Raw genomic sequence first — 10,836 nt, forward strand, 5'->3', positions numbered from 1 at the left:
CAAACAGAGCAACTTTAGGGGCGGGAGGCTACTGGGACCTAAGAAACGCATTTCTTTAGTGCTTCGCTCCATCTGGGATGTGAGCAGCTTGTGCTAGGAGGCTGTTCCTTCCTCTCAATTACATGCCTACTGCAGAGGAAAGATCTATGATCGGTGACTTATTTTCCTGGGGGGGATCTCTTTATCAAAAGGTACCAGCCATGCTGGTAGGGTCCTCTGTTGTTCTGGGGTGGGTGGGGAGATGGATCTCTGCGTGTCCCTTCAGATTGTCTGCCACGGTTTCCCAATGGACTGAATATGCTCCTTTGCTTTCAGCCGTAACGCAGCTATGCTGGTGTTCCTAGGATCCGTCTCTTCCAAAGGGAATTTGTCCACAAAATTGGTCCCGCACTGGTAGGGCGGGGGAGGCCCCATTGTCCCCAGGGGTTGCAAGGTGTGGCTTATGGGTGGCGGCGAATTCAGGAAAGGTGGAGGGGTGTAGCTGCTGGGGAGGCTTTGGGGGGAAGCCACGAAGCCGGGCAGAGTCTGCAGAGGGGTGCTGTTAACCATCGGAGGGGTGAGCCAAGACTCCAGCGGTAAATTGCTGCTGATTGTGCCCATGGCGGAGGGCTGGGGGGATCGGCTGAAGGAGAGTATAGGGGAGTCCTGCAACTTCATTGAAGTGACTTCCAGTTTCTCTTGCCTTCTCCATTTGGCTCTCCGGTTCTGGAACCACACCTAAAAACACAGGTTGGGGATTAGCACCGAAAGGGGGAATTCTAATTTTCCTCCTGTCAATTCCAATGCAAAGAGCAAATAATAAAACCATAGGATAACAATCACTCTCCCCGCTGTGCTCCTTTGCTTCTCGGAGAATGCCCCCAGCTCGGCGGCTAGCTGAGACACCGGCCAACAAAAACGCTGGAATATCGAACTAGTTCCAGCGCGGCCTGGGGGGAAAAAAGCGATTCCTTGGGTTGAAATCGTTTCTTTTAAACCGAAATCTTTTCAAAATCGCTTGCGGGAAATGGGTGGGATTGAATTTCATCCAAAAGCAAAAGAGCGAGAAAAGATGCGGGTTATCCGCGATGCAAAGGAGGCAGAGTTGCTTTTTATGTGGAGAGTCACCATATTTTTTTGGGGGGGGGGGGAAGAATATGCTGGTTTCTGGGTTGGGGAGAAACTTTCTGAAGCCAGAAGAATATATCTGAAGTCTCCTTTAAGGAGACAGACATGGCAGAAGAAAGCAAGACAAGGAAAGTGTCTGGGATATAAAACACAGGCGCACAGATCTATCATTTCTTCTCACGTTCTCTAGTTGAGGTGCGGAATTTTAGCTATTTCTGGCGTTCTCCCGGGATAACCTTCCTAGCCTTCGGTGTCGCTTAGTGTGTGGGTGTGGCTTGATCGGAATATTATGGCCTTACTGCAGAAAAGATGGAGTTATCCCTAATAACTTCTCCAAGACGCACTGGTAACCACGGCACAGAAATATTTCATGCCGTTTCCGGACTATAGGGAAACAGCCATGGTTTAAACGCAATCAGTTCGGGCCGGATCCAAAGCCCACTGAAGTTAATCGGAACCTTTCCACTGACTTCAGTGCGGTTTTGGATCAGTCCCACGAGACGCCCCGAAAGCAAAGCGGTGAGCGCTCACCCTGCAGCTAGGGCGTTACATAAAACCCTTTAAAGCGGGATCCCGGCTGAAATCAAGCTTGATCTTTTTTTAAAAGAAAACGCTTAGAGGCAATTTTGTCTCACCCTCCCCAATCAAATAACTCCCCATCCACCCAAATCTGGTCTCACTAGTCGCTGTGATGAAATTAGCACCAATTTTCCTTGCAGGCAGCTTTAAAACCCCCACACCGCTTGGAACCGCTCCCAGATTTTTCACAGATGACTAGTAAATATTGAAGGCTTTTCAAGCATTTTAATGACCCGGGGATTAAAGATAATTCAGCCTTAATTAAAGCAAAACAGTTTAAACGCCGCGCGGTGGGAATGAAGGTAGCTTGCGGGCTGGCCAGCGAGCGGGGAATGTTTCCGTGGGTCTCTACGAAGGGGAGGGAGAAATGTTCCTCCTGGGAACAAAATTAGGCCGATCGCAATCTCCGATGCAAAAGGCGCGACTAACAAAATGCCTCCCCGCACGATTCTCGGGCGTGCGAATGAAAGCGGGGCTCGGGGGCGCTCTCCTAGGGACCGCGGCTTAGCACCCCGGAGGCGGGCCGCGGGGCTCGCTTACCTGCACGCGCACTTCGGGGAGGTTGACCTTGACGGCCAGCTCCTCGCGGCTGTACACGTCCGGGTAGTGCGACTTCTCGAAGGCTCGCTCCAGCTCGTGCAGCTGGTAGGTGGTGAAGGTGGTGCGGTTGCGTCGGTGCTTCTTCTTGGGCTGCTCCTCGTCCGCGAGCTTGGCGTCCGGCAGCGGCGGGCTGAGCCGCTCCTGCGGGTGCTGGAGGCAGCCGGGCTCTGGGGCAACGCGGGGGAAGAGACCGTCAGGCGGGGCCCGGAGCTCACCCGCGGCGCAGAGCTCGCAGGCTGCCAAGCCAAGCCGCGGCCCGGGACGCACGTGCCCTGCTCCCCGGGAGAAAGAGCCCCAGGCCCGGGGCCCACCCTCCCCGAAGGGGGCTGAGTCCGCCCCAGCCGGGTCCCCCCGCCCAGCCCCCGGCTCACCTTCGTACTCCTCGGCCCCGCTCTCCTGCTCCTCCGGCGGCTCCCCGGGCATTTTGGGGTAGCAGGGCCGGGGGCTCCGCTTGTCCGCCTCCTTCAGGGCCCGCGGGCTGCCCACGGGCTGGAAGGCGCCCAGCAGCCCGTCCTCCTTGGGGAAGCCCAGGATGGCCTCGATGCTGTGCAGCCGGGACGGGGGGCCGCCGGGGCTCCTGCCCAGGTGGGCCGAGAGAGAGAAGCTCCCGTCCGCCATGCTCAGAGGGGAGCCGGGCAGGTGCATGGAGACCCTCTGCCCCGGCTCGTCCCTCCTTCTCGGCGCTCGCCCGCTGCCCCTCCGAGCTGGGCTGGGCTGACTCCAAGGCGAAGCCCCGCGGAGCTGGGGGGGGGGGGAAGCGAGCCGCCCCCCGATGTCAGAGCCCGGGCAGGCTGTAAACCAGCCCCTGAGCACACTGAGTCCTTAAGCTGGGCTGGGTGTCAGAGCCCGTGGCCGCCTTGTCCTTGAAGCATCGCGGCTCGGTGCCCGGTGACCTCTCCTCGCCGAATGGCTCAGGCCTGGCTCGCCGGAGAGTTTTAAAGCTCCCTTCCGCGGGCAGTGGTCAGCTGCGCCCGCTGTGCGCTCCTCTCCGCCACTGCCACGATCAGCATCAGCCCGGGGGCTTTGTCTTCCTGGGGACACTGTGTCCACCTGAGTGAATGGGGCGATCGACTCCTCCCCGCACTGCCAGGGAGCGGGGGCCGCCCTACGCATTCAGACCCAGCTTCGCAGGGCGAGAGCTGCCGAAGCTGGAATTAGCCGGAGGCTTGACAGAGGAACAATTATTCCACAGTTATGAGTAACTCTGAAATCCTCTTGGCGCTGGGCCGGGTTTGGATCGTCAGACCCGAATGTGGGGATGGCCCGATTAGAAAACCACTTGGTCTTTTAAAAAGTGGATTTCAATTGACCAAAGCCAATCACAAAACCCAGGTAAAAATGCAGCTACTGCCCTAATCAGATCATTCAGATGTAGTGACCTCGAAATCTAACCTACTGTGTTGCTATCCTACTGCTTCAAACAACTCATAAGAACATAAGAACGGCCATACTGGGTCAGACCAAAGGTCCATCCAGCCCAGTATCCTGTCTACCGACAGTGGCCAATGCCAGGTGCCCCAGAGGGAGTGAACCTAACAGGTAATGATCACTTGATCTCTCTCCTGCCATCCATCTCCACCCTCTGACAAACAGAGGCTAGGGACACCATTCCTTACCCATCCTGGCTAATAGCCATTAATGGACTTAACCTCCATCAATGTATCTAGTTCTCTTTTAAACCCTGTTATAGTCCTAGCCTTCACAACCTCCTCAGGCAAGGAGTTCCACAGATTGACTGGGTGCTGTGTGAAGAACTTCCTTTTATTTGTTTTAAACCCGCTGCCCATTAATTTCATTTGGCGGCCCCTAGTTCTTATATTATGGGAACAAGTAAATAACTTTTCCTTATTCACTTTCTCCACACCACTCATGATTTTATATACCTCTATCATGTAGAGTCTCCTCTTTTCCAAGCTGAAAAATCCTAGCCTCTTTAATCTCTCCTCATAGGGGACCTGTTCCAAACCCCTAATCATTTTAGTTGCCCTTCTCTGAACCTTTTGTAATGCCAGTATATCTTTTTTGAAATGAGGAGACCACATCTGTAGGCAGTATTCAAGATGTGGGCCTACCATGGATTTAACTCAGCCGACCTTAGTTGAATCATTATTTGGGAAGAAGTCTACTTATATGCATTTTTAAAAACGTTTTAAATCGAATTTTTTAAAAAAGAAATCAGGCCGCCTTGCTAGATTCTGATTACCTTGCTTTCGGGGTTGTCTTTCTATCCCATTTCCCTTTTTAGATTTTAATTAGTTTGCTCTGTATTTGGATATTTCTTGTTTAATGTCCTCTGTCAAATGCATTCTTTGCTTACAAGTAATGGCTCTCTGTTGGGAGGGAAAAGTCTTTTTCTAAATTCGTTAAGCAATACATATGCTAATCGTTTTTCTATTCCTCTTTAATAAAAATCCGTTCTTGCTCTCAATGTTAGTGCAGATTTGTGGACAGATTTCCAAAGGTGTGTGGAAAAACGAAGTGAACGAAAATGAAGGGCAAGCAAGTATGAGAGACGCGTTTCTCACGGTAAAACACTGATGGTTACTTCGGAGAACGAAGTGTATTGAAAATCCAAACGTTACTGGCATCGGAGTTTAACTACTGTCTCGGACCCTGGGACCCACCGCAGGCTTAACACAGCTTCTGATTTAAATGTTTCCTCTTCATTCCAGTTGTCACGAAAAGGGGCGTTGTTTCCTGGAAATATCACAACATCTTCAGCTCCTTCCTGTTGGTTTTACTCCTCCCAGTTTGTCCCACTAAATCCCAGTCTCATTGAAGCCAATGGGACTATGGGAGTAACTAAAACAAGCAGGGTCTGGCTTCATGCCTTGACACCAGTGCAGGCTTGAGGAAGGGAAGGGAAGAGATTTCGTAGACAGACTTTCGCCGCATTATAGGGGCGTCAATCATGGTGCTGTTCAGCAGCTGCAGTCCGATCAGATCGTTTCCCTTCGCCAGGGGAGAGCTCTCCAGCAATTCTGCATGGGCACCAGCTGCACATCCAATAGACCAACTAACTTCTTCAGCAAGTTAGGGGTGCTGGAGAGACACTCTCGGCTTGGCTGCCAGGCAAAGCACAGCGACCCCTTTTCAACGCTCAGAGCTCGGTGATAGCAGGGAGAACCTACATAAAATTGACAATGGGCTTGCTGGAGCCTTTCATGAAGTCCAACAGGGTAGTTAAAATTCTACCGTGTGTCTCAGCTCACCAGAAACCTTTAATTACATTAACCATAACAATAAATAATCCATTAAAAGGTAGCGTTCTTGGTCCATACCTGACGTTTTCTTTGACCATCTGTTGACGTTTTGCCCTCCAAATTTGGCCAACGTAATTAAAAAAAAAAAAAAAAAGCATAATTAGGTTTCAAATAGAAGCTGACTTCAAACGAAGAGGGGTTATGTGTTGGGATCACAGTTACTGATCTACCATTATTTCTAAATCTAAAAACGGATCTGGGCGTTATTCCTAAAACAAGCTGAGCATAAGATTCTGAGTTACAGGACGGCTGGAAGGAGTGCCTGGCTCCTCGCGGGGCGATAACCCTGACCCAGGCAGGATAGAAGCAGTGATGAAATGATCAGATGTGCCTAATGCCTAGAGATGGAACGATTTTGTACTGGATGATCAGACATGGGGCCACTGCGTGGACCTTCAGCTAAGAAGAGGGACGGAACAAATTGCAAATGAACTTCCCACAGGGCAGGGAAACCATTCATAGTACTTTGCTGTCTCGGATAGTGTCAGAGTTAATAGTTATGCCAATGGTATGGCCAACGTGCGCCCATCACGTAGGACAGTCAGTAGAGGAGTTTGTGCCTGTTCAGTTTCTGCTCACCAGGAGGGAGAGGAAGTTGGCGAGCTAGTTAATTTTCCCTTGGCACTTGTCTTTCCCCCTACCTGAGTAAGTGGACTCTCTCTCTCTCTGGATGGACAGAAAAGTCTAAAGTGAGAGAGGAAAAATACACAGGACAGTATCAGCCTGTATCCTATGGGCACATTCAGATCTCGCGTTTGTTCCTCCAAGAGAGATTGGCAGCGCTTTCCTGCGCTTCTGCCCACACGCTGCTAAGGGGCTTATGGTCTTGTTTGTTTCCCCAAAGATAATTCCGTTTAGAACTGCCCGGCTCTCCCGCATAGCGCCAGCTGAGGTTAGCCTGGAGTTACTGTGTATTGGGGGAAAGCAGGAAAAAACTCAGCAGCCATTGGCAAGGAGGGAAGCGCCAGAGAAAGGACAAGAAAAGGTTAGGCTAGCTTTTGTGTGCAGTATAAAAAGCAAGTCAATACCATTGTGGGGGCATTGGAGGGTACTCAAAGCAATCAGCCGGGGGTCATTGTGATGGTTTAATCTACATGTGTATTTCCCAAGAACGCTATTAGTGAAGATGAATGGACTGTGCAATGTCCCTAATTTCTTCTCATTTGGAGCTGGATGTTTAGGGCCCTCACACCCGCACACAAAATGCTCCCGTCCCTCCAGAAACACGGGGCACGGAATCCCTCTGCACGATGCAGCAAAACGTAGAAGAAGATGAAATTACAAACTGCTGCTCAGCTCCCGAGCAGGGAATAAGGGCACAAAGGAGCCAGGGGAGCGCACCTTCTGCAAAAGCCACAGCCTGTGGTCCTGCAGATGGGCTATTTTCGTGTCTCACCAGGGTTGGATCAAAGGTAGGGTGAAGCAAGAGGGTCCAGGTTCCCAAACCACAGTGTGCAGGAGTCCTCCACTGTGACCTAACACAGCAGGATAATAGCCTATCCAATGTCCGAGGTTCCTTCCTCGTGGCTAAGGAGCCCCTATTTTATTTTTTTACCTTAGCGTCCCATAATCTATTATAAATACCTATATGACATCCATTACCACACAGGCTTGCAATAACTACCCAGAACATGATGTATAATGTGAGGGGGTCAGCTGCCAACTCCCCTCAGAGAGCTAGCGATTACTGCACAGACAGTATAACAAGTTTGTCTTACTTTATCCCCCCAACCAAGACTAACACTTGCAGTTTAGGTTAGCAAACGGAGGAAGGGTAATTGGTTGAACGTCTTCCTTTGATACTAAAGCATTAGCCACTAGGTAAATCCTCTGCACACCACTGAATCCCATCTCACACTAGTGTGACATCTCAGAAACTGATCCCATGATAGGCCGGAGCTTAGCAAAGACGATTTCGCCTTGGAAATGACAAATAGGGGAATAGGATAAGATCTGAAAATATCAATCATCTGAATCAAGTAGCTGGGATATTCCTCTCCTTTGTGAGATAGTCCCCGCCCCTTCCCATTCCCTAGCTCAGGGGTCGGCAACGTTCGGCACGCGGCTCGCCAGGGTAAGCACCCTAGCAGGCCGGGCCAGTTTATTTACCTGCTGACGCGGCAGGTTCGGCCGATCGCGGCCCCCATTCGCCGCGGTTCGCCGTCCTGGGCCAATGGGGGCGGCGGGAAGCGGCGCGGGCCGAGGGATGTGCTGGCCGCGGCTTCCCGCTGCCCCCATTGGCCCGGGACGGCGAACCGCGGCCAGTGGGGGCCGCGATCGGCCGAACCTGCCGCGTCAGCAGGTAAATAAACTGGCCCGGCCCGCTAGGGTGCTTACCCTGGCGAGCCGCGTGCCGAACGTTGCCGACCCCTGCCCTAGCTTCTTGCAAAGGTGTTTTGTATTATTACTATTATTGTTGCAGGTACTTTATGAAAAAAGTGTGAGACAAAAATAGAGACTATGTGAAGCGTTTATATACCAGCTTCTACACATGATGCAGAATAGAAGAGAATAACTTATCTCCTGTCAATAATACTCAGCAATATGCATCAATTTCTCCCTTATAGGGAAGGATGAAAGCAGAACCACAAAGCACTGACCCACAGAATCCTGCTTCCCTTTCCCATGTCCTTCATTTGTCTAGATCAAATGATCATTGCCTTTACCCCTCCCCCCCACACACTTAAACTGTACATAAACAAAAAATTGTTTGAACCGTTACAATACTTACCAATATGGGTGTATGAAACAACGGAGTGCGAGCGCAGGTTTTAAATAGGCAGCAGGTTTAAAACACACAAAAGGAAGTATTTCTTCACACTAAGCACAGTCAACCTGTGAAACTCTTTGCCAGAGGATGCGGTGAAGGCCAAGACTATAACAGGGTTAAAAAAAGAACTAGATAAATTCATGGAGGATAGGTCCATTACCCAGGATGGACAGAGATGGTGTCCCTGACCTCTTTGCCAGAAGCTGGGCATGAGCGACAGGGGATGGATCGCATGATGATTACCTGTTCTGTTCATTCCCTCTGGGGCACCTGGCATTGGCCACTGTCGGAAGACAGGATAGTGGGCTAGATGGACCTTTGGTCTGATCCAGTATGGCCCTTCTTATGAAGGGTAAATATGGCTCTCTGGATGGACAGGGAAGTCTAAACTAAGAGAAAAAAATACACAAGACAGTATCAGCCTGTGCTCTATTGGAACATTCATATTCCCTGTTCGTTTCTCCAACAGACTGTTATAAAAATTTATAGCAATTTGTATTGTGTTTTTCCTGTCTCTACATAGGTCATCTTATTTGCACATTAAAGCGCTCTTTTTGAAAACACAACTTGAACTTTACTGGGGAACTGGCGTCCTTAGCTTATTACTTATTGCGGGTTCCCTTGCAGTCCTGTGTAACATTTGTTTCTCGAAAGACGCATTTTCAGTTCCCATCCACTTGGGCAGTTGATGATATTTGTTCAGCCCAGTGTAGATGAAACATACACGCAGCATTAACAAGGAACGCGGAAAAGGTTAGATATCCTCTGTAGGTTACTACACGTGGGAGTATACAAGACTGAGATTAACTATGTATCTGGTCAGTGCCCAGCACAATTCAGCCCGATTTGCCAAGGCGCTTCCCCAGGAGGAGCAATGTTAAAGAATAAACAACGATGTGTCACTTCTGTCGTCGGTGAATAAGCCAGGTGTGTGCCGCTGAGAAGCACAGACCTGGGCCGATTGCACCAGTGATTTCTCCTGAGAGGGCGGAGCTGTGAGTTTCATGCCGCAAAGCTATATTAATGCAATCCTTCTTTACTTGTTTTCCAATTAGCCTAATTGAATTCAGATTGCTTAAAAGTGGGCACCAGAGACATTTATCTTGATGGGATGACGGCCCTGAGCTCTAGCGATCCTATTAGCGGTAAGAATGCAAATCCCAGGTAGAGTCCCTTTAGCAGCAACAGCAGCAGCTCCCATGTGACAGACCCCTGCTAATCTGCTGTCTTCCCGGCGAGTCCCCCACACACGTATGCGGCCCCCTGCCTGCGGGCGAGAACGTTTAGAGAAAGTACTTAGAGCAAGATCATTTATTAATTATTAGTGGTGTTGTAATAGGAGCGCGAATCTGGGCCTGGCTTATTCCTGGCTCTGCCCCAGGCTGGTTTAACGACCTAGGACAAGTCACTCGGGGAACGCTTTCAGAAGCGGCCATTGATTTATAAGGGGGGGGGGGGGGTTGTGTGCTTAGCCTGACCCAACCGCAGATCTGATTTTCAGAAGCGCTGGGCAGCCACAACTCCATGTGCAGGCGATGGGGCCTGCGAGTACTGAGGCGCGAGGGGGTCTCAAACCGGGCACCGCCCGCGAAGGCGCTCACAACTAGGGTCTCTTTATGACTTTTTTTTTTTGGACTTCCCCTCGCTCCGTTTTCCACACCTGTGAACTGGAGACGTGTACCTACCCCCACCCATGCTGTGAGAGTGAATTCACGTTTGGGAAGCGGAGTTAGGTGCTCTGTGAAATGCAAAGCTGTAGTAACACTACTGCTGTCCAGATGCACTAATCAAGAAGCAGTACAAGAATAATTTTGGCTGGGTTATCAAAGGACTCTAAATCCCTTAAACTCCTTGGACAATCCCAAGCTTTATTTCTAAAAGGCCCACCAGTGCCACAACATTCAGGGTGAGATGTAGCTAATGAAGATTACAGTTTAAGACTACAGTGCCTTTAAAAGGGAACAACATGCCAATAATAAACATGTAAGAGACCAAATCAAACCAAAACCTGAGGCTAGAGAGGAACCCCTTGGAGGCAAGGACTCTCATTGTGTGTCTTGTGTAGCACCAAGTAAAGTGTGGAGTTTCACATAGAATACAAACAAAACATTTCACTTGCGGACTGCTAGCGCTTTTGGCGCGGGTGTGTGTGTGCGCACTTCCCCTATATAAACATGAAATAATAGTAATCATTTCTCTGAAAAATAACAGGGGGCAGGGGAAGCAGAGGTGAGCGACACAGGGATCAGCCTCAACTCTCCCTGAAGAAGGGTGAGTTTCAGTGAGGAGGAATGGACTGAATCCCACACGCCAAGGGCCACCCCAACAAAGCTCAGACACCTACTAATCTAAGGTGAAGTGGCAGATACGTAGAGGGCTTGGTCTACATTGAGGATTTTCTCCCACTTTTGCTCTAGCCCCTACGCAGCGCCACTCCTCGGAGCATTAGTGCAGATCAGTCACAGCTGTGTTTAAACACCGTCCTCCACACAGGCTCAGAGCGCCCGTTTTCCCCAC

At 50.4% G+C, this 10,836-nt stretch overlaps 1 protein-coding gene across 1 annotated transcript; it reads right to left on the reverse strand.

Annotated features, from left to right (window-relative positions):
* Positions 1–261: 261 nt before the first annotated feature.
* Positions 262–2,931, reverse strand: RAX (retina and anterior neural fold homeobox). The gene is made up of 3 exons (XM_065406850.1): positions 2,659–2,931; positions 2,227–2,460; positions 262–717 (listed from the first exon to the last, which is right to left on the reverse strand). The coding sequence occupies exons 1-3, from the start codon at positions 2,929–2,931 to the stop codon at positions 262–264; spliced, it is 963 nt and encodes a 320-aa protein (XP_065262922.1).
* Positions 2,932–10,836: the final 7,905 nt, after the last annotated feature.

Source organism: Emys orbicularis, chromosome 6, assembly GCF_028017835.1.
Source record: "Emys orbicularis isolate rEmyOrb1 chromosome 6, rEmyOrb1.hap1, whole genome shotgun sequence".
In the NCBI taxonomy this organism is placed as follows: Eukaryota; Metazoa; Chordata; order Testudines; family Emydidae; genus Emys; species Emys orbicularis.